The sequence below is a fragment of the Numenius arquata genome, chromosome 10 (genome assembly GCF_964106895.1).
Source record: "Numenius arquata chromosome 10, bNumArq3.hap1.1, whole genome shotgun sequence".
Lineage (NCBI taxonomy): Eukaryota > Metazoa > Chordata > Aves > Charadriiformes > Scolopacidae > Numenius > Numenius arquata.
Window position 1 is genome coordinate 37,975,065 of NC_133585.1, and position 27,120 is coordinate 38,002,184.

At 38.1% G+C, this 27,120-nt stretch overlaps 1 protein-coding gene across 2 annotated transcripts in view; it reads left to right on the forward strand.

Annotated features, from left to right (window-relative positions):
• Positions 1-10,244: 10,244 nt before the first annotated feature.
• The window catches only part of SEC24D (SEC24 homolog D, COPII coat complex component), a 55,436-nt gene continuing 38,560 nt past the window's right edge, over positions 10,245-27,120 (forward strand). Inside the window, exons 1-8 of one of the 2 annotated variants that reach the window (XM_074154441.1) lie at positions 10,245-10,417; positions 13,042-13,236; positions 15,170-15,296; positions 17,362-17,510; positions 19,568-19,837; positions 20,604-20,725; positions 24,268-24,379; positions 25,732-25,859. In XM_074154441.1, coding sequence (XP_074010542.1) covers positions 13,086-13,236; positions 15,170-15,296; positions 17,362-17,510; positions 19,568-19,837; positions 20,604-20,725; positions 24,268-24,379; positions 25,732-25,859 — 1,059 coding nt within the window. In that variant the 5' untranslated portion in view covers positions 10,245-10,417; positions 13,042-13,085. Of the gene's footprint in view, positions 10,418-13,041; positions 13,237-15,169; positions 15,297-17,361; positions 17,511-19,546; positions 19,838-20,603; positions 20,726-24,267; positions 24,380-25,731; positions 25,860-27,120 lie in introns of those variants that run through there. The other variant, XM_074154440.1, reaches the window with a different exon arrangement.

Here is a 27,120-nt window from a genome sequence, read left to right on the forward strand (position 1 = left end):
CAGATGTCCACTGTTCCATATTATAGTTTCCACCTATTTGTTTTGTATAGATAGCAAGCTGACAGGCTTGCTGTTTTCTGAATCTCTCTTGGAACACTTTTGTTAAAAAATGGCACTCTAATCTCAGGTAACAGTTTTAAGTGAGTCATTTATTTCAGCCTTGAATTCCTTTAAAGCTGTCTGTGGTCTTAGTGACTAGGGTCTTGGTGACCTCTTAGTTTTATTTGGCTCATCTACTGTCACTTGTCCATATGTTTTATTTTGTTATTGTAATAGTAAGTTATGATTCTGAACAGTTTCACTATAAGTGGATGTATCTAATTTAAATCAAGTAGTTCTGTAGCTGAGTTCAGAAGACATTGTACAAATGTGAGAAGAAATAAGACGTATGTTTGTCTTTCATTCAGCAATAAAAGAAAAGCTGTCATTTCACCTACAGTTTCCTACAATAGTACCCTTGGTCGGCGGATTCTTTAAAAATGCAAACCTTTCCACCCATTCCTTAGTAATGAGGAAGAGAGAGAGGAGAGAGGGAAAGGGGATATTGTGATCTCTAATTTATGGTCAACATTTTACTGCTGTAAATACCCAGATGTCTGATTTTCCGCTTTTTATGCCTTTCATTTTCTTTTCCTATCTGATTTTTTCCACATAAAATCAACATAAGCTAGTTCCTTAAAAATGCCTATTTTAACAGCCTTCCAGTAAATTCCAACTGTATCATCTGTAAACAATTTAATAAACTACCCAATTTATTGTTGCATGTGATTTTAGCCAAATGAGAGAGTCAGCAGGGAAAAAAAAAAAAAAAATTGGCAGTGCTTTTTTTTTTGTTTATTAATAACATGGGAAAAAAAAAACTTGTAAATGTATATCTGGCTTAATGGAAAAAAAGATAAAATCACAGCCATGCCACTTAAGAAAATGTGACACATAGTCTATTCCAATGAAGTGAAAATGGCCTCTTCTAATATATCCCTTTAAATTAGATACTTTTTTTTAAGTGGTTTCTGCAAGCTGGGTAACGTAAGGCAACGTAACATATGTTATTGTCCCGCGTCACTGCCTAATGACATTCCTTGTTTTGTAGTAGTACAACTGAGTAGTTGCACAAGGTAAAAACAAATTTTGAAGGCAAAGCCTAAACATATTTCTCTCAAACCTTACAGAAGTTGAACAATTTATTTCTGCTTAATTCCTGCCCTTAATTCTTGTTCTCTGGACTTTAGAAGCAACAAGGAACACATGGAAAGGATTTTATTTTCAAAAAAGGTATAAAATGACAAAGTGAATGAAATATATTGATGGAAAGTTCAAATGCACGGCTCCAGCTAACATTCATTAAAGCTGATTGCTCTTCATTTGTTTCCCATCAAATTTCTCTTGTCCTACAAAAGTCCTACAACTAGTAGAATCCAGATGTTTTGATTGCATGAGGAATTTTGCAGTGCACTGCCAGCTAAAGAGGGTTTGCTGACTGAAAGTACAGACATGGAGTGGCAAAGGTATTAAAAAACAGTGGTACCAAGTTCTCAGTGAAGAGAAAAGAAATTCAAAATACAAGTCCTAGATAATTATTAGCTACCTCTAAGGTGATACGGGAAAGCTCTGCCCACACTCTTCAGCAGCATGAGCAGTTCCTCACCAGTAAAGGTAAAGGCTTCAAATTTTAATCCCTAATGTGGATTATTAGGCTAGGTATGGTGTGATGGGTTGGACTTTTAGAACTAGTCCCACTTTGTTTTCTATAACAGGCATTGTTATTTGACAGGTGTGTTAGATTACACTCCCAGCATTTATATATGGTTCACTAAGAAGACAATATAAGTCAGCTGAAAATGTAAAGTTTGCTATGCCACTACCAGGAGGGTATTTCTCAGCACTTAGGTTAGCAGGTGTCATCCTAGATGCTTATAATGGCATTATCATTATGGTTTTAGGATCTATTGTGGAAAAAACAAAACCAAAAAACAGGTGAAAGAAGCTACTTTCATCCAAAACAAAGACGCAGAGTCTATATCCTTGAGCATTACTAATTGATAACACAATAAATAGAAATTCATGTAGACGGAATTCCCCCTTAACTCTACAATTCATCACGTTAGGATGTAGATTTATGAATATCAGCTCCCTAAGCATATGCTTACTAGGTGGCAACGTATTACGGGCCTTCTGTAGCCAAAGACCTGTCCCTATTAAATACAGTGAGTAAAAATGTATGGATAACTCAAGTAAGGAGCCAAGAGTTTGGAGAATTCTGATGTTTCTTCAGTGTTTGTCCTACCTGTTCCTATCACAGCCAGCCCCAGATACTCAGGAAATACATACCTTCCTGAACTACTGACTGAAGAGAAATAGACATTTTTTTTCTTCCTGGACTCTCAAAGTCTTTTGTGAACACTTTTGAGATTCCAGGTATGCATACATGGTCCCACCATGTCCCAGATGCACACTGCAACAGGAACTTCCTTTCTTTTTGCCACTCCTTTGTATGGGCCAGGCAAGTTGGAAGTACAGGTGGTCTGAAAGCACCCAAGGGTCTTGGGAAAGGGGCCAGTAAGATCTATGGAAAGACAAGGATTTCAGAATGTGTCCAAGAGTCAATACACAAAACAGCTACAAAGGGTCCCCAGGATTTTGTTGTAAGGAAAAAGTAAAACATTCACTGCAAGATTTGTGAAGATGTAAATAATATTTGTGACACTGGAATAACTACCTGTTTCTTGTTAATCTTGCAGTAAGGTTTTGGGCTAGAATTCCTGTTTCCAGGTGTTATTGCACTGCTGCTTTTACTTTTCACTGTGTTTTAGTAAGCAAGGACTAATTTTCTCTTGGGACTTGAGCAGACTCTTAGGTGTATATCTCCAATTCTTTTTGATTCCCAGGAGATGGTATGACTACATTTTTGGCTTCAGTTGTTGGGAAAATTCTGATAAAAGCTTCTAAAGTAAAAAGAAAACTATTTATGTGATATTTTCTTTCTGGTTGGGAAGGGTTGCATCACATTCTTCTTAATAGAGCCTACAGGAATCAAAATTTGTCTTCTGTGCAAAGGCTTTTGAGTCTTGAATGGAACATGCATGTAAGTAGGTGTTATATGTTCCTCACTTCTGCTACACCCTGCTCTTTGAATAGTCATTTAAAAGTGGCAGTTAAGTAACATAACACCTTTTATCTGTCTGTTCATCTGAGACAGTCAGCTTTCATGATCTCCCCTCTTCCTGCTGAAAGAACCCTGTGCAAACGTTTCATGCCTACTTATGGGGCTAAACAGATATACTATGCTAAACTCTCTTCCAGTGTACCACAGTGAAATGAATTGAGAGTAACCATACCATATTCAGTTAGAAAATATATTTTAATCATAGCTGAGCTATGAATTAGGCCCAAATAGTCTACTAAATTTTGAAATGATGGCTTAATGTGGAACTGAAGATTGAAGAGGCATTGAAGATTTAACAGTAGTCTGCTGAATACTCATCTGCATCAAATTTCATGTTTTGAATTTTGTTTCCTGTTAGCTAGCATAAAAGTGATTAACTCCCTTTGACTTGTTGCTTTTAAAAAGCTCAATGACTGACTACATGCATGGCTGCAGTCCAGCATAAAAATCAACCAGTTTTGCATTGCAGTTTAAAGCAGGTATTGTTTGTCACTTGGAAGGCTCCTATAAGACTGAATTTATCAGTCCTGAAAACAAGAAGGGGAGCAGCAGAGGAACAGTTGAGTTATAATACAGTATGGGTCTCAGCAAGCTTGGGTTCTATTTTTACACTTGAAAATTCAGATTTGATTTTTGCTCTGGGCCTGTAAACCAGGGAAAATAGCGACTACACGATCTAACCTTGAGAAATCTGCTTGAACTTCTGAAAACTTCCGTTTGTAGTTTGATAGTTTGAATCCTCCTGTAGTACCTTGTTTTTCCCTCTTTCCTTTGTACTACTAAATAAGCTCTAAGATTTGTAAAGCAGTTTCTAACACTCACTTTACAAATACAGTGAGATATTTTGTTCAGTGTCTGCCCCAGCGAGTCTGATGGTGGTGGTTTGAACTACAGCATCTAGCAAAAGGACAGTGCATAAAAAGTTGATATGGTATCAAGTTATGCCTGCATAAGGCAAAGAGCATTGCTCCTTCTTGGCATCTGGATGGTTCTGTTTAGATTTTTACCAGAGAAACAGTAACAACAAAGATGATACAACAAGGACCACCCTGCATGAAATCTTACTCCCCATGCAAATAACTGCAATAGATTAAAAAGCAATCCAGATATCTTCATTCCCGGCTATAGGAACAAGGATTCCAACTCTCTGCTTTGATAACTAATTTCTTTCCAAATGGAGCAGATGATATTACATAAGTCTGCTCTCCAAAACCATCTCGATGTTTAACCCCTGCTAATCCTACATCCTTGACTGTTGCGCTGCATGTTCTTGCTGGGAACCAGTTTCCAGACTTCTCCAACTCCTTCTGTCCTTGGTACAGGCTTCTGCTTCTGGCAATAGTCTACTGTTTAGCTGGTGTTGGCATGCATCTGCTGGATTTCCAGACAACTGCTGATGTCTGCAAATTCTGAACAAGTGGGTTTTGTGCCTCAACAGAGCAAATCGTACTGTGACACCAAGCATGATATAGAATTTTGCTCCTGTCCTTTGAATGAGAGTACGAATGAACACAACAATATTTGCATCCTAAGTAATTTCAGAGTGATTTTTAAGAGCTATTTTCTTAGGCAATAGGTTCATTTAACAGTTATGAGTAATTGTCACTACAAATGAATAGAAACCAACTTACCCTGCTTGCGATATCAACTGATCAGAGAAAGAAAATAATATCATGAGTTGCAGTAGACAATCAATTACATGGAACAAATATGACTTACTAACAGTAGGACTATAATCACAGTGTGCTGAATGATCACTAGCTCTGGCTAAAATATACCTGCATTATTAACTGGACAAATTAAAAAAAAACAGACTGTAAATTTATTCCATGTTTTCCAACAAGAAAACCAAGTAAATCAATCAAATAGCTAGTTTGCCTGCTTCTTACTCCAACAGTTACTTTTTTTAAATTTAATGATAGTGAGCTTATTTGAGTACTCTTATAGCAAGACTCCACTAACACATCAGAAATTTCATACATGAGCAGGGAACATAAAATGAAAGCCAATGAAGATAAAGCTACTTCAGATGTTTTTGAATGTAAAAGTGAAATATATCTAAGTTTGAGAAATTCGATACATCCAGCAAGCAAACACAGAAAGGATCGCATAACTTTCTGCTGTCCTTTCTCAGACTGATGGCTTAATGTTTATTCACAGTGCTTTATATATCATACATTATTCATCAGATTATAATGAGAAGTTCTCATCTTTGTTTTTATGTTACAGTTTGTTATGTAGCAATTACAGCAGGGTAATCAAGTCTTGGGTTTTTTTCTTTAAGAACTGGTAGTGCAATCTTCCACTCTCATACGTCTCAGACAGTACTAAATTAATTAAAAAAGATAATTGAAATTCCCCAACTGAAACATCACAGCAGTTTTCTCAGAACACTGTATCTATCTCCTGTAAATGTTCCAGATCGAGTTGCCAGAATGTTGATTTCATTAGAAAACCAAAATAGCAACAATCAGTGAGAGTAAGCAGAGGAGCCTCTCAGTTCACAGATACTGAAAAATCCAGAGGCTTGAACTAGCCAGAAAGTCTTTTTTAAAGGAAGCAGCCACAATCAGTTTTCTAAAGCACATTCACTTTTGTAATATGTGACTTGCATAGAACTTACCATAGAGCATTCTATAATAATTTCTGGTTTACTCAGTTTCGGGAAAAGAAAAGTAGGTTTAGCTAATAGGGAACAACCTAACAAGGAACCAGGACCTGGACTTTAAGGCAAATGCCCTTTTCACACTTAAATACTCTTTCACTTGCATATCACCTTTTTTCCCTAAATATAATTTTTTTGCTTTGCAAACATGCCAGTAAACTTTACGAACACTCTCCAAGGTAGGCAAGGAATGCCCTCTGCAGTGGCTGATTTTTGCCCTCTATTTGGGGGAGTTAGGGACCATGAAGACAAAAGGGTCTATCATTGTGGATTTTAAACATCACTTTTCAGTGATGTTTAAAAGGGTTGAGGCAGGGAAGGAGTGACGCACTCCCAGTCCTTCCTCTTCTCCGCAGTGTATAACAAAATGCAGCCATTTCTAGGGTGGAACAATGTAGCTGTTCAAAAGCTACAAGCAACTGTACAACAACAAAATCACTCAGTTCACAGCAGGAAATAGAGAGTAATACTCAGTCTAAATGAATTTGCAGATGAATTCAGTCAGACAGGCTATAAGTTTATGAATTGGAATTGGATTTACAGTCCTTCTCATCTAAAAATATTTTGGAAACTTTAATGAGTGCAAGGTGTCCCAACCTCTTTGCGTATGGTATGCTGAAAGCAGCCTGAGAAGCAGAACAGCCTTTACCATCGCTATAAAGGTCAGTCCTTAGCAGGAGGGAAAAGGGAGAATCACTTGCATGATCTGTGTGCTCAGCAATCCCTCATTGCGTCCCAGTGGTCCCTCTGACTGGCCAGGCCTGATTTTGGTTCTGGGTACTCTGACTCACCAACTGCTCAATTAGTCTGATCTAGGAAAAAAAACAAAACAAAACAAAACAAACGACAAAATGGTAAGGAATTAATTCTTCCTTTATTGTGGCCACATGCGTAGGTGATAGTGGATAGTCACTGTAGGCAGTATCTGTTAACACTGGTTACTTAAGAGAAAATATATATAGCAATGAATGTATGCACAGGATTTTAACATTACTGTATTATTTTCCCTGAGTAACAGCAGCTACATTAGTCTAATATTCTGGAAACCCTTCTCTCTCTGTTTTCATTTTATGTAGGGCAGTGTTTAAATGGTGTGCTACAATAGTATTTTCTAATTGCCACTGAGATTGTTTAATGAAAAAAACAGTATTCACTTCTGTTGTACTTTTATTTATGTTTCTATTGTGCTTAGTTTTTTATATTAGAAATGTAACTGAGTCACAACACCGATGTATTTCTTCTTAGTGTTCTGTTTCTTGAAATATTACTTCTTTCCTTTTTCTTCATGTAATATGTTTTAATCTGACCTCACAGCCATGCTACTTTTTTTCCCAGAAAAATATAATCCCTTTAAAATTTGATTGCTTCATTTTTACCAGTCTTTGCTTTCATTTTAAACAAATACAACCTCTGTAAATATTAATTTCCATTTGCTTGTAAAGTGTTTTACACTAAACTGTAAACTGTTTTCCATAGATTTTAACTATACAGTAGACAAAACATTAAAGAAGATTTTAGTGATTACATGTAAGCAAGAAAGGAAAATAATCTTTTTATGTAAACAGCTTTTAGGACCCTTCTGATGTTGTGCAAAAGCAAACCTGTTACTTTGTCTGTAGCACATACAAATTAAATTAAAAGGAGAAACAGTTTCAACAAAAAAAAGCCTTTTAAAATGTAGACTCTTTGGAGTTTTATGAACTACTCCTTGTGATGAAATAGTCTTCTCTTTAAAGAACATTCCCAGTGTTGCCCACATCTTCACCTAGAGAATGGTTTGGAGTATATTTTGATTTTTAAAACAAATCATATAGCAATGAACTGCAGATACTTGTCACAGCTGTGTGTTAACGCAATCAATGTTAACTGCTACAAAAGCTGTACTGTCACTATCATCGTGAGAAATATGTGCCCATAGCTCAAATGCACCATGTTGTTTTTCTGATTCTTCCTGGCAGCTTGTGCTAAGGCCATATTTTAAGGACATCCTCTAAATGAAAAGGTTAGGTTAGGATTTAGGATTCCCGGAATCGCACATTGTCTTAATGCAATGTGCTATGAGATAAGAGACATGGAGTTCTGTGCAGTTTGTCCATGAGAGGTGTTTATAGACTTGCAGTAGTAACTTCAGGGAACAGATCAATCCCAGATGATTAAGACAATAATAATAATAATAATAATAATCATCATCATCATCATCATCATCATCATAATATAATAATAATATTGGTATCTGAAATATTTGAGTTAGCCTTCTACAGAGCCTGTATCAGTTCTGTATCTGATAATCTCCTAAGCTGATAGATGACTATGTGTTTTCTTTGTTTCAGAAGTAATAGAAAAAATTCTAGTGAGAACTTTAAAAGCGAGATTTTAGAGGCTGAGGATTTGCTATTTTTTACTATAGATGAAAAAAGCATACAGATTTAGTCAAATTCTTCAATTTACCTCACGAGTACTATCTCCAAATTAGGTCCGAAATATATGAAATCACATTAGTTTTCAGGAGCATTGGATGGGTACAACTTCAGGATAAATTGATTGTTAAGAAAGGTAGTTTAGCCTACAAGATCTTCATTATTGATAATGATAGAGAAGAAACCAGTCTGGTTCTCAGATTTCATTATAGAGTTTAATTAAAATTATTTCATTAAAATGGAGTGACAACAGCTAGCAACCCTGCAATCTCTTTTTTATGAAATTACTTTCCAGAACAGGAATGCACTTAAATCTTTAATGATGTTTCCACATTTCTGAAATTGAAAACCTTAAATTACTTTTAATGTTATAGGTGGAAACTGTAGATAAATACTACTTGTAGCTTCAAAACATCCTGACCGTGACGTGCTGTATGCCTTTTGTCTCAGTGTTCCAGGCTAAAGGACAATGGAAGCGAAGCTGTATCCTTGAAAAAAAGAGGCGTCTTGATCCATTTCCAGAGTGGGCCTGAAAGAGGGGAAGAACTGACAAAGCCGTAGCTTCTCCTTGCTATCTTTAGCTGATCTCATCTTTCTGTTTCACTAGAGCTGATTTCAGGGAGAAGAAATCTGATAGGAAGTATTCAGTGGCCAAGTAAGCACACGGTTCTTCAGTGCTGAATTATCCACAGCTGCTTACTGTTAATAGCTAGGAGCTAGACACAACAGCGCTGGCGGGACAGCCACTCGCCTCTCTCCACAACAAAACAGGGAATGTCCAAACTTAAAGCCATTATTTTCCTCAGTGGCATGGTATTTCAAAATAATTTTGCATAACTGAAGGTAATTATATGTATTATATCTTTTGCCATATAACCAGCAAAAGAGATAGGGACAACAGGTGAAAATGCAGCATGGCAATGATGAAAGGCTTTGTTTTGCATCCTGCTTATGAAAGAGTCACTGATACTCTGCAGCCAAAACCACATCCAGTTTAACTGATGCTTGTCACCTCGTGGACTACATTTTTCATTCTGATTGGGCCGTTGTGAGAGATTTGGAAGGTTTTAGATTTTCTCTGGCATATCCAACAGTATTGGCTCCAATAACATGTAGAAAACCAGCTTCTACTATTCAGCGATGAATCCAGCACTGGATAGCAAGTATGAAGAGGGGTCAAGACTTGTTCTTGCCAACTCTGTGTTCCGTGTTGAGCCTTACTGCGAGTCTTTCGTGTAAAAGATGCCCCTCTGTACCTTCATTTTGACATCTGTTTCAGACGCACTGGGATTGTTTTCAGGATTATTTTGTACAGGAACGAATGCTTTTGACAGCCTTGTCTGAGGTAACCGTTACTGAGATTCAGCACCATGTAAAACCGTTCACTGCTTTCAAAGGCTTTCGTAATGTTGTAGAACAAACACTCAAAGGACAGGCGAGCCTATGAAGACTGAATTCCAGATGCATATATGACGCTGGCTTTGAGTGATGATTTTTTTTTGGTTTTGCTAATCCTCTGCCTTTTTTTTTTTTTCTTTATTCTTTTTTACTTTAACACCACAATGTTTGTTTGTTTTTTTGACTGGAACAGTCACTTTACCAATACACCTTTCTCATGTTACTCCCACGTTTCTACTTTGTTAATCAGAAAAACATTGACTCTATCCTGTAACAAAGGTAGTATTTTTAAACGTACTTGAGCAGTAACTAAAACCAGAGCATGCAAACAGGTGAAGTACCTGCATCATCTTTCACTCTAGATAGTCAGGTGGCATAATTTTACATAAATATGTATATTGCCATAGATAAAAATTTGTTTCTAAAGCACCCATGAGGAAAAGGGGCCGTATTTTTTGGGGCCGCATCCGCCTGGGCCGCGTCGCCGCTCTGCCCTCAGTCTCCCGGCCGGCAGCCGCTGAGGGCACGGCCTCGCTGCCGCCACTGCGCAGGCGCCGCCGGCGGGGCCGGGCGCGCTCCCGGCCGGGGCGGGAGGGGGGGAGGTGGCGCGCGGGCAGTGTCAGACGTGGCAGTCGGGTGAGCGCGTGTCCCCAGGCGGAGGCGCGCGCCGACCCCCGGTAACGGTGCTAACGGCCGCCGCGGGCCCTCGGGCCGCCGCCACAGCCCGCGGGTGCAGCAGCGGGGATCGGGCCCCGCCAGCGGGGCAGCGCTGGGGTGAGCAGCCGCGGGGGTCGGGCGGGGGAAAGCCGGCAGGGGCAGGCGGAGGGGCGGCCGGGGAGGGCAAGGGAGCCGGGGGAGCTGCAGCGAGCCGGGGAGCCGGCTCCGGGGGCTCGCACGGCGGCTGCCTGCGTGCTGCTTCACGCCGTTAGTGGTAGCACCGTCCGAGCGGTGAGACCTGTTGCTGTGTTCGGGCGACTTAAAATTCTTAGTGAATGGGGATAGACGTGTTAACACTTTGCAGGTTTTGTACTGAATTGGAGTAGGTTTAAGCTTCTGCTTTCACAGCTTATTCCAAAATGTGCTATTAAAAAAAAAACCAACACAAAATGTAACGTGTGTAGCTATATTCCATTCTGTGTATGTGTGTGTGTAGGTACATCACACACCCCAAAGATCGGTTGCCAGATTCAGACTGCAGCGTGCCTTGGGGAGGCATAGCACCTCTTCTGAGGTGATAAATTACCACACACAGTGTCTCTGAAGAAATACGCGGTTAATAGTTTTCCTGCAGTTGCTAAGAATGTGATCCTCTATTTTTTGATCCTGTTATCCTACTTCTGCATGCACATAGTGGAGTTTTACATCTTCATAGGGATATTGGTGCAGTAGAGCTTTGCATAGATACAGCAATCCTCTGATAGAAAAAAAGATGACAAGCTGTTCTGTAATTTTGGTAAATTAAATCATGGAGAAGTGCTTGTGTTAGTGCTTTTCCTCAGAATATGGGGTGTGAGGTAAGCTAGTGTTAAGAGAGATGGAGGGGGGAAAAGTTTTCATGTCCTTCTGTGTAGTGACATTGTAGTAAACCTTAGGGAAAGATCTGGGTTTAGTAGCTCCTCTGGTCTTTCTGATGCAATTTCCAGAGTGAATCTGTATGTCTCTTGTTAGAATCTGGTCGCTAAAACCTTAGGTGATCAGTTCCTATTGATATTTTGGGTGTTGCCTCCAAACTTTTCATTTGTGTTGTATATATACATAACTTGAGAAGGGATTAAATATGCTCAATATTAAATAGGATCTGGAACTGTATTTGGTAAACGTATATTATTTTGCTTATGGTTAGAGTTCCTGTCTCTCTTCAGCACAACCTCTGTGTGTTTATGCTGTCTGTGGGAAGTTTGACGTGGCAAGATTTTGTGTGAGTGAGTAAGCTGTGGAGGAAGTCGTTTCCCCTGGATGCTGTCGTAGCTAAAGGTGTTGGCTGTTGCAGATGCCTCAAAGTGAAATCTCTTCCTTTATATATATATAGAATTTATTTATGTCTATGCCAGTGTGTAGGTAATTTAGTGCTGGCTTACTGTCTTTTGGAGCAATGAAAGCTCATGCTGCCACGTCTTTTCTGATGGGGGTGGGGGAGGGAAGAAAGTACAGCTGGCAGCACAAAGCCTCTGTTTAACCACTTTTTTTTTCTTCCCATGTTTACCTTGTTAACTAAGAAATAGAGGACAACTCCCTAAGATTACCTATCTGAAACTGTTTAATGCCACAACTGAGAAATATTCTGGCGTAGTGAGGAGTGTGGTTTAGAGGGTTACATGGTCAATGTGTGAGGAGGGCTAGGCCCTGTACCCAGCTCAAAGTGATTTCTTGTCTGATGTGGAAGCTTGTGGGTTTTTTTCAGAAATGTATGTTTAATATGAGAAGCCTAGAGATGGGTTTTCTGATAGGGTTAGCTTTTCTCTACTGACATATGCCAGAGCCGCATGAATTTGTCTGTTGTGATCTTGGAGCTGTGTATAATTTTGAGGTGCCTTTGTGCATGCTTCTGGAGCGCAATTCCTGATTTACTTTCATCCACTTTGCATACTCAAAGATCACTCTATGGCTCAAGCCTAGTAATTGAAATTAACTGAAAGCTATTTCAAGGGAACGCTTAACATCTAAAGTGCTAGTTTAAATCATGCATCTTCAGTTCTTTGGAGATGCCTGACCTATGTACTTGGGACTCTGCAGAAGTAGGCTCTCATTTAGGGTTTGGATCTTCAGGATTTCTCAGAACAGTTTTCATTTGAGCATCAAGAAACTTAGTGGAGTTCTGTTTTTGTTAAATTCAGTATGAAGTCAAAATAAAAAAAATCTCTCTTACATGGAAAAGAGAAAGCTAGCTATCAAGGCTGCAAAGCATACAACTTCAATAACTTTTCGAATCTCATGGTAACAAGGGCACTGTATCTGAAAACTAGTCTTATGAAATAAAATCATCTGGTTTAGTAATGCAGAATTCTTCATTTTTTCTAGTTCTAGTCTTAAATGATTGCAATTATCAGGATATTCTTTCCTGAAAGTTCCCTAAGAGTTTCTTTTATCCTGCTTAACAAAATCTGACTGCAAGAAAGAAATTAAATGTCTTGTGAATGCTGTCATCATTAGAAAACTTTTTCTGGATTGTTTTTAATCAAATTCTGTTTTTTCTGTTGTTTTGGGGGGGAGGGGGGTCCCCCCTCTTTAACAACAACAGAATCAAGATGTGAAAGCGTAGGGAAAAGTTGCCTGGTAATAGCAAGGAGAACAAGGTTGTTTTTTGCCCTCAGATGTGGCTTTTTGGGAACACAGTTCACAACCTTTTAAAACACACAAAGAGTGAAGAGTAGTAGCAGGTGTCACTTTCTCTTGTGCAGATTCTTAAAGAGGACCTGATACTTGAAATGAGAATATTGCCATCATGAGTCAACAAGGCTATGTTGCAGCTCCTCCATATTCCCAATCCCAGCCAGGAATAGGAGGCTTTTCTGCAGGTTTTGGACCACCTAATTCTTCACTTCATTATGGGCATTACGGCGACCCTAACTCCTCATACTCAGCACCTCCACCAGGTATGAAACTGGCTTAAATTGTGTTTTTAGAGTCTATTTTTCTATGAAGGCATTTTGCATCTCTCTCTCTCCCTTACTGGTGTCAGCACAAAATACTCAATTTTACACTGCTACTGCAACAGGATCCTGCACTAGCTTTGTGTGTGTTACTGCTGATGCTCAGACGTTGATGCAAGATGGGTATCTATCTGACCTTCTTGAGTCAATTCCATTGTCCAGGAAGCAATAAGCACCGGTGCTAATGCTGTATTTATGAGTAATACCTAACGCAGACAAATACAAAAGGGGTGATTTATGGGAATAGAGAACTGTTTCTCAACTTGTGTTAATGGCAAGCAAGCTCTCAGAAATGGATTGTATTTTTCACAGTAGGACCCCTGCTGAGCACAATTTTGCCTATGAGTATGAGTTGGTGTTCTCCTGCTTAAGTTTGCTTACTGGGTGATTGGTATTTGGATAATGAGTGGTAAGTCGAGCCCATCTGCTTTCTAACCACTCAGGAGACAGTTGCCTTCTATGAGGAAGGGCATTTGGGTACAAGCAAAGGGGATATTTGCTTTATTTCTACCAGCACAATCAGCTACAGCTAATGTAATTGACATGCAACAGATAAACATGACCATCTTTGTCTCTCCTTTGCTTTTCATTAGTTTGAACTTACTGATAAGTGGCTTCAGATCTTTCAAGAAGTATATTATGAGAATATGGTGGCTGAAGCCTAAAAAAAAATAATAAATCTTTTGAGACCATGGAATTTAAGGCTGTTTTACTGTATGTAAGTCATGCTGGTCTAATTTCAGTAGAGTCAAAGTGGGCATGCTAGACTAGTGAATTGGGGCTGCAGAAAATATCCAAAGAATATGGTTTTGTCTTCCCTCTGTAAGTCTACTAATATACGTGACCAAAATAGGGAGAACAGGAAGAGGGACCATCTCAATATTTTGCCTGATTTCGCAGGGGAAAATTAGTTAAAATAGTAAAGATGTCTGAAGTATTCTCTAAAGCATCTTAAAAAAGTATTTGTTAAAATTTTTAATAACACTTAGATTATGATAAGTTACATTAAATTTAGTATTTGAGATGGTGGAGTAGAGTAATGGCAGAACTAAGCATCCGAGTATATTGAGGTTTTTTTAAATATTCTGGATGTCCTTGATTTTTGCATTATCATGAAAACAGAAAAAAGAAGTTGTGTTACCCATTTTCTCTAAAACTTCTTAAAGACAGCAGGAGTTGTATTACCTTAATCCAGTGCTGACTATAATCAGGAGATAGAACGCTTGGGAAAAATACCAGTTTTGGTACCAAACAAATTTTTGATGTTAGAGTAATTTAAAGGAAAATAACTCAAGAAATACAGGTTGAAGAGCTATTTGTTCAGCACTGCTGTTTACATAAATTACAGTCTCTTCACAGTCACTGTTCTAGATCTGAATTAAGAACCATTTTTAGCATAGCTTTACAGGTTCTGCATACGGATGCCATTTTTATTTTTTTTTTAAAGGTTGTTGCAAGTTTTCTCTCTGAAATCAAAGGGACCTCTTGCTTCTACCTATAAAGATAACTAGGTGACAGGAAATTACCGGTACCCCAAATTGAATTTCAGGATCTGTTCATTCTTACTTCTTTCTTACTGTTCCTCTTGAGTTCTTTTGCAGGAAAGTTACCAGCTACTATTTGCTTCCTTTTTACTATCTGTTCTTTTTCATATGTGCTTCTATACCTGATGAAAAATCTTTCCTTGCTTATGGAATCAGAGAATGACTGAGGGTGGAAGGGACCTCTGGAAGTCATCTGGTCCAATTCCCCTGCTCAAGCAGGGTCACCTACAGCTCATATTCTTATTGCTAGAGCAGGGGCATATACTTGTATTTCTTGGTGATCTTGTGCTTTCTTACAGGGTTCTTACATAGAAGTACTTCATTTTTTGCAGGTGTGTCAAAATCAACTGTGCCTTTTGGAACGTCAGCTCCTGTTGGGCCTCCACCACCTGGTACACATCAATTCAGCCAGAACAACTTCCAAAATGGGCCCAGTACACCAGGGCAACAGCCACACAGGTGACAAGAATTAATACATGAGATCTAAGCTATTTGACCTCTGTTACCTCTCTTTGGCTGCTTCACTGACGTTGAAGTATGGCATCCCTTTTATCTTTAGCATTTCTGACTTATTCCAATTCTGAACTGGATATTTTAGTTCATTTCCCTGTGTGGTGTTAAACTGCCAGATCATACAGTGTGATCTTAGTCTCATTAAGTTCCATTTTACAGCATGTCAGGTCTTTATGCGTTGTTTGTTTTATTTTTAATTATTATTTCTTCTTAGACCCATTGCTTCAAAGCATCAGTAAGGTGTTATAAGTGCTGTTTGATATAGAAATAATGGGGTTTTTTTGTTTACTTTCTGATGTCTTAATTCTCCTTTGTTGTGAGGTACCAAGAAGTTGTTTTTTAGAAATTAATAGTTGGGAGCAAATTTTGACTAGAAGCTAGTGTATGTCTCTCTAGTTCTGTCTCTGCCTTGTTAGGATGTCTTTGCTTCATTGTTGTGGGATCATAGCCAAGGCTCCATAGGATACTTTAAAGACATTTTATAATACAGTTTTATTATCCCCTCTCAGATGGATGACTGCTACTCTTTTTCTTCGATCTGAGATTGACTGTGAAGAATTTATTTGAAGTGCTATTGTCCTGTCTCCAGAGCTCACAGGAAGAAGTGAAGGAGACAGGAGTGGGGGAGGGTGAAAATAGGAACAGGTGGAAGCTGTAAAAGAAATCTTGGAAAAATGATCATACAAGGGGATAGCCAAGCTTTACACAGTGGTTATATTGCAGGTAGTTGTAAGTGGGTAAATATGCTTTGCTCTTTTATTTAATTCTGTCAAATGTTAATTATTTTGTTCACCTCCCAGGAGTGGTGAAATTATAGCTGTTTTGGTGAACTTGACACCATTTAAAAACATTCTTGTTTTACTTCTTTAGTTTTAATTTGCTTCTATGCTTTTTAGTTGTTGCATAGTTATTTGTGTTCAAATAAAGTCATGTATATGTTTTATTAGGTATCAAAATAGGTAAATCTGTTTGTTGTCTGTGTGTTTTCACTACGTAAAGGAGGACCCAAAAAGACTGGTGATCAATTGTAAAAGACAACGTATTAATGCATAGGGAGAAGTGGTTGTTGTCCTGAAGATGCAGCAACAAGGCGAACAGACTCAAGTTGACATGACCAACCCAGCAAAATACTGATTCTCTTTCCTAGCCTCGTCATTGCTCTGACAGCTGCATCTCTACTGATTTTACCTGATCTTATTTTATTCCCAAATTATTGAGAGCTGCTTTTCTAGGCCAGGAAGTTTCCACATCAAAATTCCAAGGAAAGTGAATTCTACTTCTCTTGATATAGCTAGGCCCCCTCCTCAGTTTTAGAAGTGGTCCTAGGAAAATCAGTGTAGATCTTTGGGAGGTAGCCTGAGGTCTTATTTTTCCAAAGTGAGATAGTATGGTAACAAATGTCTTTATAAACCACACATGTGTTACCTCTTTCTTTTCTTTCATTGTTTTTCTTGCATTCATGTTTTTCCGTATCTTATAATCATGAAGCTGTTTTTCCCTACCTGCTGCTTCTTTTTTCCTCTTTTTTTTTTTTTTTTTCCTACAGAAAACTCCTTAAGAGTTTCTCACTTCATTTTCCTCTCTTCACAGATTTTTCTCCTAATCGTCTTCACCCATCCCCAATAGGGAACCTTCCTTTATAAGCGCGTGGAAACAGGATGGAGTGATGCAATATGTTCAGAAGCCTGTGTTTCTTAATCTTCATGCTTTCATATAGTTTTTACCACCCTATCTTTGCCATGGCATACTCCCTCCTTGTTTCTAACAAGTGTGCAAACAAGCATGCGTGTACTTTTTTTTCTTTTTAAACAAATGTGCATTTTCTCTTTGCTTCATGACTATTTTAATACAAGTATATGTTTTCGAAGCAGAATGTGAGCAAGCTCTCTTAAGAGAGTTTGTCTGTCCTAATTAACTGTTTCAGTACTACCCTTGAAAAGGTATGAGACCTTCTAGAATTACGATTGGTTGATGTAATTTTTTGCATAACTGCACTAATTTTTCCCTTTAGGTTTCAAGGCCCTCCACCTCCAAGCAATACAGGACCTTCCTATCCTCCCTACAGTCATCAGTCACAGCCAGCCTACCCAAATACTGCATCGACTTCATCTACAGCACAACTTGCTAACCAGCTCAACAGCATGCAGATAAATAGCTATGGTAATCAGTTTTATCTGATCTGATTAACTTTTTCTCAGTTAAAGCTATTAAGACTATCAAAATTAGAAACTTACTGAACTTCTATATAAACAGAAAATGAGATCTTTGACCACTATCATTTGCCTAAGTTCTTAGGTTTTTTTTCAGTCTTAAATCAATATTCTTGGGATAATTCTGAATTGATGTTTGATGAACCTTCTGTAAAAGTCAGCTATCTTCTCAGTCACTTCTCACATTACTTGTTGATTACTTGTTACTTGTCAGTAACAGCCAAGGCATGAGCTGGCTGTTATATGCAGACAGGGTTTCATTTTTCTCAGCTTTTTAGAGTTTCTCTCTGTTTTGAAACTCTCTTATTCTTTTTTGTCCAAATCTTATAGTTTAGTTTTTCATCTAATTTTATTTGCATTTATTTTGAGGTTAAAACATCTCAAATGTGAGCCATGAGCTAAAGATGTGATCATGCAATTCTTACATGTAAATTACTTCCCACCACTGATTTTCTGTTTTGTTATATCTGCTTTTCCTGAGTATTTCCTAGGGAAATTTACCATTTCATTTAAAAGGAGTGGAATTTAGTTAGCGTCTTGTTTTGCTGAGGGCAGTGTGTTTAGGAGGATGAATTTTTTAAGTGAGGATCACTCTAGTGGTTGATACCTTTGTAAGATGTGTAAAGGTGAACGGTTCAGGCTGCACTGATACTATATCACTGTTCCCACACTGGCTTTATGATTTGCTGATTTGACTTGAATGAAACCTGCATAACTACCATAGGTCTGACCCTCTGTTTGTACAATTGCTTGTGAGAACTTACACCTTCTTCACCTTAGAAAAATTGATCTAGACTGAAATTCAGCCTTGAGATACTGAACTGCAAGTACACAATTAACTTAGACCTTTTTGTACAGGATGAAGTGTGACCCAGCCCCTCTAGAGCATTTCATGAATAGCAACTCATATTATTTAAAGCAATTTTTTTTCCTTCCTGCCTTCATTATATTGCCTTTAGCAATAATTATGTAAAAAATAATCTTCCTTATCTTGTTACACATTGGAAGGCAGAGGTACCCTTCAGATCACTGACGTTGATTCCTTACAACTCTGCCTCTATGTTGTGTTTTGTTCTTCTTTCCTTAGCTGTAAGTGGTGTAGCTTGACAGAGTGCTGAAATTCACAGCTTGTAAAGCTACTGGGGTGATGTTTGTTTGTACCAGATGAGAACCTGAGCTGGTGTTTTGCATGTGAATTTTTTTTTTTCTACATGTCTGACAGAAGATGCATTTCAATAGTTGTATATTAACACATTGGTCCTTTTTCTTCAAACCTAATTTTGGTTATTTTTTTAGCTTTCTTGAAAATTATTTTGCTTTAGGTCTTTGGGGAGAGGTTTGACTAAAAAAATGTAAGTTTTGTGAAGTAATAAGTATTTACAGATTATGTCTCAAAAAAAAAAACCCTATTTCCAAGGTCCTCTTAATTCTAATTGGAATCTGGATCTTATAAACAACAAACTGTTCCCCACTAGTATGTACAAAATAATTACCACGTTTCATCTTTTAGCATCAAAACCAGAAGATGGTTGTAAAACAGATAAAAGGAGTAGATTTATTTTCCATCAAACCTGTCATGGTGAAACGCAAATAGCAGACTAACAAAAACATGCCACATAAGAGAAATTGGTTATTAAGCAAAAGAATGTTGTTTCACATTATGACATAAAATATTATTTCAAAAGCAAATAGTGATTTATGTGTATTTTAATCAAGAATTGTCAAAGGCTGGCTTCCCTCTCTCTTTTCCCATCCACTCCAGCTGCAGGGTTTTATTGAAAATAGAGCCAAAAGAAATAAAATTTAATGAATGAATCAGTTCAGACTTAAATTTTGAGGTCAGATTTGTTATGTGAGCAGGCATTCAGAATCTCCCTAATGCAGCATTGTCAGTATGGGATACAATATTGCAAATAGGTTGTAAATATATTGAGCAAAGTAGAACACCTCCCACACAGAGTTTATAGGTTATCATTTTTGACTCAGCTGACATAATTTCTTGCTCAGGTCCTGGCACTACTCCGAGCTCTCGCATGTCTTCTGGACATCCAACATCTTTTCAGGGTTCACAACTACCACCACCAACCCAGCAGCAAATCACTTTACCACCTGGATCACAGGTTCCTCCACCAGCAAATAACGTGAATGGCCTTTGTGCTCAACCATCGTTGCCTCCTATGGCCAGACAAGATGGAATCCCTGGACCTGTTGCCCCAAATCCTAACTTGCAACAACCTTCAGGACAGCCTCCAGGGCCTGGATATCATCCTCAGCAAGGTAAGGAAGGATCTTTGTTATGTAATTGAAGACAAAACATGCATGGAGAATCAATGGTGGAACTGCAACCATTCATGGTTGATGTTCTTTCTGCTGATTTGGAAAAATGAAAATGTAATCCTCCTTTTGTGGAATGGAAAGATTTGCATTGTCAATCAGTACATTCAAGGCAGATTATGCTTTTGCTCAAAAGTTTAGCACTCTGTTTAGACTGAAACAAGAAAAATGACATTAATTTGGATAAGGAATAGAATTATTTGGTTAGTAATGGGTAAAGGCACAACTTACTACAGAGAGGAGTTTTTCTTATAAAGGTATAGACTGCTGTCTGTCATAAGCAGCATTCAAAAATGCTTTACTATAACAGTAAAGAATTGTAACTGAATACAATTATTTCACCTGACACAGGTGAGTAAAACAGTTATTTTGACAACTAGAAACCCAGCTAACTGGACCAGTTGCATTGACTGATGTTAGGGGAGAGATTCTCACTAATGTAATGGCCTGGTTTGAGTAGCTGTGGTAATCTCTACTAACTGTCCTACTTGACGTATACCTGAAAACTTTGGAGCCAAAGTTGTCACACCTGATCTTATGCTTACCTGTAAAACACAGACTGCATGGGCTAAAGTAATCCATCTCTTTTACTTGCTGAAAACAGAAGGGAAGGAAAAGTTATATTTAGCTGAGTAAGAATGAATTGTATGTCAAACATCAATACAGCAATTTAAATACTTCAAAGAAGTTGTCATTTGTAACTCTGCAGCAAACTATGGTCCTCAGATGGCAGGATCTCAACTGTCTTATCCTGGTGCTTTTCCTGGGGGTCCGGCACAGCTCGCAGGTCCACAGCAGAAGAAACTTGATCCTGATTCTATTCCAAGCCCAGTAAGTAATGTAGCACTAATTTTTTTTTTATCTTAAATGCACCAGAAATTTACTGTCATAAAGGAATGACAGTGCTAACATTGTATTTATTTTAGTTGGTGGGGGTTTTTTTGTAACAGAAAATTGCACTTACATGGCTTGGTTCACAAGTTACTTCCAGTTTTTGCAGTTTCTTAATTACATACAATTTTATACTCTGTGCTGTCAGTTTTGGATAAATTGGTGCATAACATTAATTTTAGTACTGAAGAGGCTTTATAATTTTACCTAACGTGGGAAATACCCATGACTCCAAATGCTTTAATAAGAATTCTCAACAGGATTCTTAGTATGACAGTGAGCAGTACTGAAGGATTACTTGCGTTCACTGCAGCTTATCACCTTTCCTTTTCATTCTGGAAAGTGAAGGCTTAAACTTAGCAACAGATAGACACCTAAGTAGGATTTGTGCAAAATACAGGTATGTGGACTCTAAAACAGCAATCCTGGAAATGCTGAGAAGTCCCGCATTCAAAAGCTACCTCACTGTTTGATTTCAGGAGTTTCCCAGGCAACTAGAATTGTTTACCTGAGCACCCCTTCAGTTGCTGCAGCCTTGTGAAGATTTCAGTAGCTTGGAATATACTTAAATATTATACTTAATAAGCTTCATACAGGTTGAAAAGGCTCAACTGTCGAAGCACACCCAAAAATGCACTGGTGGGAAAGTGTCTCCTCTTCTTAGAAAGGTGTTGGAGAAAGAGAAAACAAGGTTCTGGTTGTGTCCATCTTTCTCTATTAAAGTAGGCTAATTGTTACCCAAAGGAATAGCTAGTCAGATGCAGGCTGCACTTAACTTCTTTATTGAGAAGAGCTGATTGAAATAGAGGGAGAAAATGTGCTGAGCTCATGTGGAAAAGACATTCTGATGCACACACTTATACTGGTTCTGGCAATCATACGAACAAGTCAAAAGGTCCTTGGAGAATCAGGATTCTTGAAGCAGGCTGCGTCCTGCAGCTTTGACCTAGAACTTTCTACTTAAAAAAATGTATTAACCGCACACTGTAAGCTAGCCTGGGTGAAGGACTCTTCCACTTCTCTGCTGAGGCAATATTGCTGTACAGGAAAGAATTTGTGTTTCACTGAGGTGAGGGAAAAGCATTTGTGTAAAACCTGACACTGTCTAGTAGGGAACAACCCTGCTTCCTTAAATTGGGATATTCTTTTGTCCTTCTAGAAAATATTGTTTTATGCAGTGATGGTTTTGATGTAAAATCCACAGAATTTTCAAAAAACGCTTGTTGATAGTCACTTAGAGGTTAATGTAACAACTGCAGTTGCCTCTGCTTAAAAGCAATTTTCAAGTTAAATGTAACTGAAAACCCTTGTGAAAAAAACTGATGTGAGTGTATAATTAACAAATTCCCTTAATTGATCAATCATTCATAGTGTTTCAGTATGGTGCTTTTTACATAAGATGAACAAAATGGTCTTGTCTAATTAAAAAAAAAAAAAGGGAAAAAGGGAAGGGGGAGAAGGAGGTCTGGCATGAAAGCATGGACTGATGTCTTGTTTCAATTACACATGTAGAATAAACAGCCTTGACTATGACAGCGATGTTAAAATAGGTTAAAAGGTTTGTTTAAGCAGTACAGAGAGGATCAAAATGACATGTTTAAAAGAAACATGATCCGGGTCAACGTCTGTAAAGGGCAAAAAGCTAAATCAGAATGAGGAATAAGTATGACCGTGTGTATTTCTCTTGTATACATTGTATAATTACAGTAGTGTTGCCAGATAAATTTACTTCTTATCTGTAACCATTGTTGATTTATATTTTCTTACATATGTTAGAGGTTGATGCGTGCTCTGACAACTTCTATGAAAACTAGCATCTGGGCTTTGTCAACAGTTATTTCCAAGAACAATGATAGATTTAGGTCAGTTAACTGCAGAATACCATGGTGCATTGATCTTTTGCAGAGCTAAGTCTGAAAGTGGTTTGTTTTCTTCATCCAGTGGATCTTTTTAGAGCAAAACCTTTTTCCTTCTAATACAAGAGTTAGCAATAAGCATACAAGCCAAGGAGGCAGGGAAAAGTAATCAAGCAGAAGATATAACAAGCTCTCTGAGGAATGTATTGTATATTTAAATTGCAATACAAAAAAATTATTGAGAAAAATAAAAGTTACAGGCCCCAGATTATTTCCAGTGTGTTAGGAAATACCTCTTGGACAAAGATCAATAGACTCTATGCAACTAATTTTGGTTTTCGTCTCTGTTTGCTTTCCAACAGAGGCTTCTGAACTTCCCTAGCTATTATTAGAAATTTATGTGCAGTGTAAAGCTACAATTCCATGTGATACTAGCAGCAGTGGCAAAGCCAGTTTCAGAAATTCATTGTCTCATTCCTTTTGCGTCTCACAGCTGTTCAGCTACACTCTAAACCAGATGCCTGAAAAGATAGCTTTTTTGAGGGAAGAGGAGGAATAATGGTATCATCTCAGTGATCTGGTTTATGGTGTGGAACAAAATACAGCTTTAAATAACTTCATTTATATCCTGAAAAGTATCAAACTTAAACAGTGATGAGGGACTGTGCAGAAATGACAGGGGAGGAAGTGTATGGGAGAGGAATTTGTTCAGTAGTAAAGCCAGCTTCATGAGCATTTCATGACATTACACTGTAAATTGCTATAAACTAGGCTTCAACCAGAGTAAATCTGTACATGATCAGAGGTGCCTCACTTTAATAAAAGTTTTCTGTGACTGCTCTCCTTTACTTTCGTTCTAGGAGGAAGCTCACAACATGGTAGTCTGATCTAGAGAATGAAAACGCTGAGCTCCAGTGCTGAGATATTACCTAATGGCCAGCAAGGCTTTTCTCAGGAGTTTAAATTGCTGCTTTCTAAATGGCAGTTCTGAAATATAGCTCAGCTAGCAAGGTCATATATTATGTAGGTTAATGTTTATTTCTTAACCACCCTGTGCATGGAGCCTAGTCAGGAGGAATGAGGGCTAACCCCTCCCACTGTTGCAATCTGATCAATTACCTGTACGTTCATTTATGAAGAATAGCAGCTGGCACAACTGTGGTCATACTAAAGATAGCCTGCTGTATGTGGCATCTGAGTAAGGTGATGCAACCTTGCACTTCAGTTTGATCTGGGAGAACGGAAGGCCAGATTCACTAACAAAGACTTATTAACACCACCGCTCTCCTGGCTAGCCTCTCTTGAAAAGGTCTGTCCTCCTAGCTGTCAATATACTTACTCTAAAATCTCATTTGTTCACTCTATTATAGGTCTTATCCACCCTGACATGTAGTGTTACCGCTGAGTTCCAACAGTAGCTGCAGTTGTAAATGAGTTATACTGCTCAGCTGTGTGTATAGTTTTCTAGTTGTGTCTCAGAAGCCTGTATTATGATAGGTTTATAGCACCTCTGTGTAAGACAATGTCAATAGTGTTACTTGATGTAGATGTTAGCATAACTGTTTATGAATGTAATTAAATGCATGGCTTACCGTTCTCATACTGTTCTTGCTTCTTATTCATCAGATTCAAGTAATTGAAAATGATAAGGCTTCTAGGGGAGGGCAGATCTACGCTACAAACACAAGAGGACAGGTTCCTCCTCTTGTTACTACAGACTGCGTGATCCAAGACCAAGGTAACTGTCCTTGTTACTGATTTGGGACTCTTTCTACATGAAATCAAATTTAAAAAAAAAAAAAAAAAAAAGACTAAATCCTCAAATTTCTCATCTGAAAATGGTGCTCCTTACTCTAAATTTGACGTGAAATAGGAAACTCTCTTTAAACAAAAAAAAAAATAAAGGGAGGGTGGGGGTGAGAAGTGAGAGTTGAATTCTTACACTTTGGGTTAACACCTCCTGTACCCTTCCTGACCTTTAAAATTAATATGAATTGTTGAGACAACTTTTCTTTTTAACTTACATTTTTTCTATGTTTTAAATTTCAAGTTGAATGTTTTAGATTCTTCTGAAATTTTAAAAGATGGACACTAGAAGAAGTGATGAGACTAACACTGTTATGTTTTAAGATAGGAATTTTGGAAAATTCTATTCAAGCAATAGGGGCAGCATACAAGCTGTCTACTTGACTTCATTTTTTCCTTTGGCCAGTGTATCTGCCTTTGCCTCTGCCTGGAGCCTGAAGGTACAATATTCCATGTGCTGCTCTTGACAGCAGACTTGATATTTTAATACAGATTAAATTGATGGTATTGAGTCCAGCATTAATTTAGCAGTGCTTGGATAAACTGTATAAAATATACAAGCATATCAAGACTTTTTGGCAATATCTGAGAAAGGGGTAATGCAGTTCTGATGAACAAAGAAATTCCTTCCAGGAAACTGATCATAGGTACAGCTTGATGGTTAAAAAAGGAGCATAAGTAAGCCAATTTCTGAACTCCTGTTGCCTTTCAGTGCTTTGGTCTGCAGTACACAGCAATTTTTCATTGAGGGAACTGAGCTAAGTGTGCTCCAAGAAGTGGTGTGGTGATTTTAGCACACTATGTTTTGCAAGGTAAATGAGCATGGTGATTTAGACACAGGTATACTAGTTTCTGAATCAGAACTAGCTCATTAGGGTGGTCTTAACAGTAGGTATCAGTCTGCAGCACTTCATTATATACAGCGTTGACATTTCCACTGGGGATTTCATCTATATTATTTTATTTTATGGCCTTAGACACTGTATGTTTCAAACTAATCTCTATTGAGATTCTTATTGCAAATAATTGTGGTGTTTTTCTTGATACGTTTAAATCTCTGCTTTAAAGTCAAACAGCAAGGAAAGATTTACCCACAGGGAGGGGCAATGAGCTGACAAAGAGGAGAGATGGACAGAAGCTTGCATGGGAGGAAAAGAAGCGACGTGTTTAACTTAGCATATGCACTTGTTGCTTTATGTTGTTTTGATTTTTCTGGTTTGTGTCTGGGACAGGTGGGTTGCTTTTAACAGTCTTTCATTCTGCATGCTATGTTGGGTGTTTTAGGCCATGCCAGCCCTCGTTATATCCGATGTACTACCTACTGCTTCCCATCATCTTCAGATATGGCCAAACAGGCTCGCATTCCACTGGCAGCTGTCATCCAGCCTTTTGCTGCTGTTCCACCGAATGAGGTAAGGACTAACTGAATATTAGTCCTATGTGGTTTTGTCTACTGAATACTACAAACTTGTTCTTGGTTGGATTGGGGTTTTACCTCTAACTGTGAAGGAATAAGAGAGTAGAGAGGTGGCAGAAGGCTATGAGATGCACTTGGGTCATAATACAACTTCAAGGGATAAAAATCTTTGTTTAGAAAAGGTACAAGAGTGATGGCTGTGTGACCTGAACCGCTAGGGTCCTGGTGTTGCCCCAACTGCCCCTAGTTTATGCCAGCTTTCTCAGTTGCTTGCTCTGCTGGAACTCCATAGGCATAGACATTGGCATTAAAAGAGGATGACCACAAACTGTATCGAGTTAATTTTAAGATGTGGACTGTTAACATTTTAAAAATGGCATTTTTCGATTTAGTACTTTAAAAATAATTAAATTTTGCAACAGACTGAGAAGATAATGGTATTTTCTACTTGGATGACCTGAGTCATAGAAAGAAGACTAATGTAGCCACCCATTTTTGGCACTCATTTGGACGCACAAACCTAATTAGTTCCTTTTCTCATTTTACCATCTCTAATAGCCCTTCATATTCTGAACATATCCTCAGTTCACCTGCAAAGTGTTTCTGCAGATTGGCAGTATTCTGTGGTTTTAAGACAGTTACCCAAATTTTGTGTCATCTCCCAAGGATTGTATCTGTAGCAGGGATAAAAACTAGTTCTCAAGTGCAGCATTTATCTGCATCATTTATCTATAGGATCATCTTGTTCTTCAGCTCCTGCCTCTTCCATTGAGCAACTTGTAAGTTCTGCAACAAAGGTCTGCAGAATGCATTTCCTTTTCATATGCTGCACTAATTGACTTTCAGAGCACTATTTGCTGGAAAAAAAACCAGGGATTTCATAAAAGTTGTAGCATGTGATTGTGTCTTCAAAAACTCCTCATAAAATATATGCAGAGAAAAACCTAATGAAAATTGCACAGACTTTCAGCACTTGGTTTTGCAGTCTTTGATTTTTCTCTAACTTTGTTTTATTACTTGTAAATTCTTAGGGGTTTTTTTTAAAATATGTTGGAGAAAAACAGATGTTGTTCTTTATCAGGATGGATAACTTCCAATCCAACAGACCTTTGTAGTTTGAATTAGGAGTATTATTTTAGCAGGGTAGTATGTAGTTATCTTCTTTATCGTCCACAGGGAAATAGGATGTATTACGGTTCTGCAGATATTGAGTCTCACTATTTATCTGCTAGACAGCAATTTTGGGTTTCATTCCA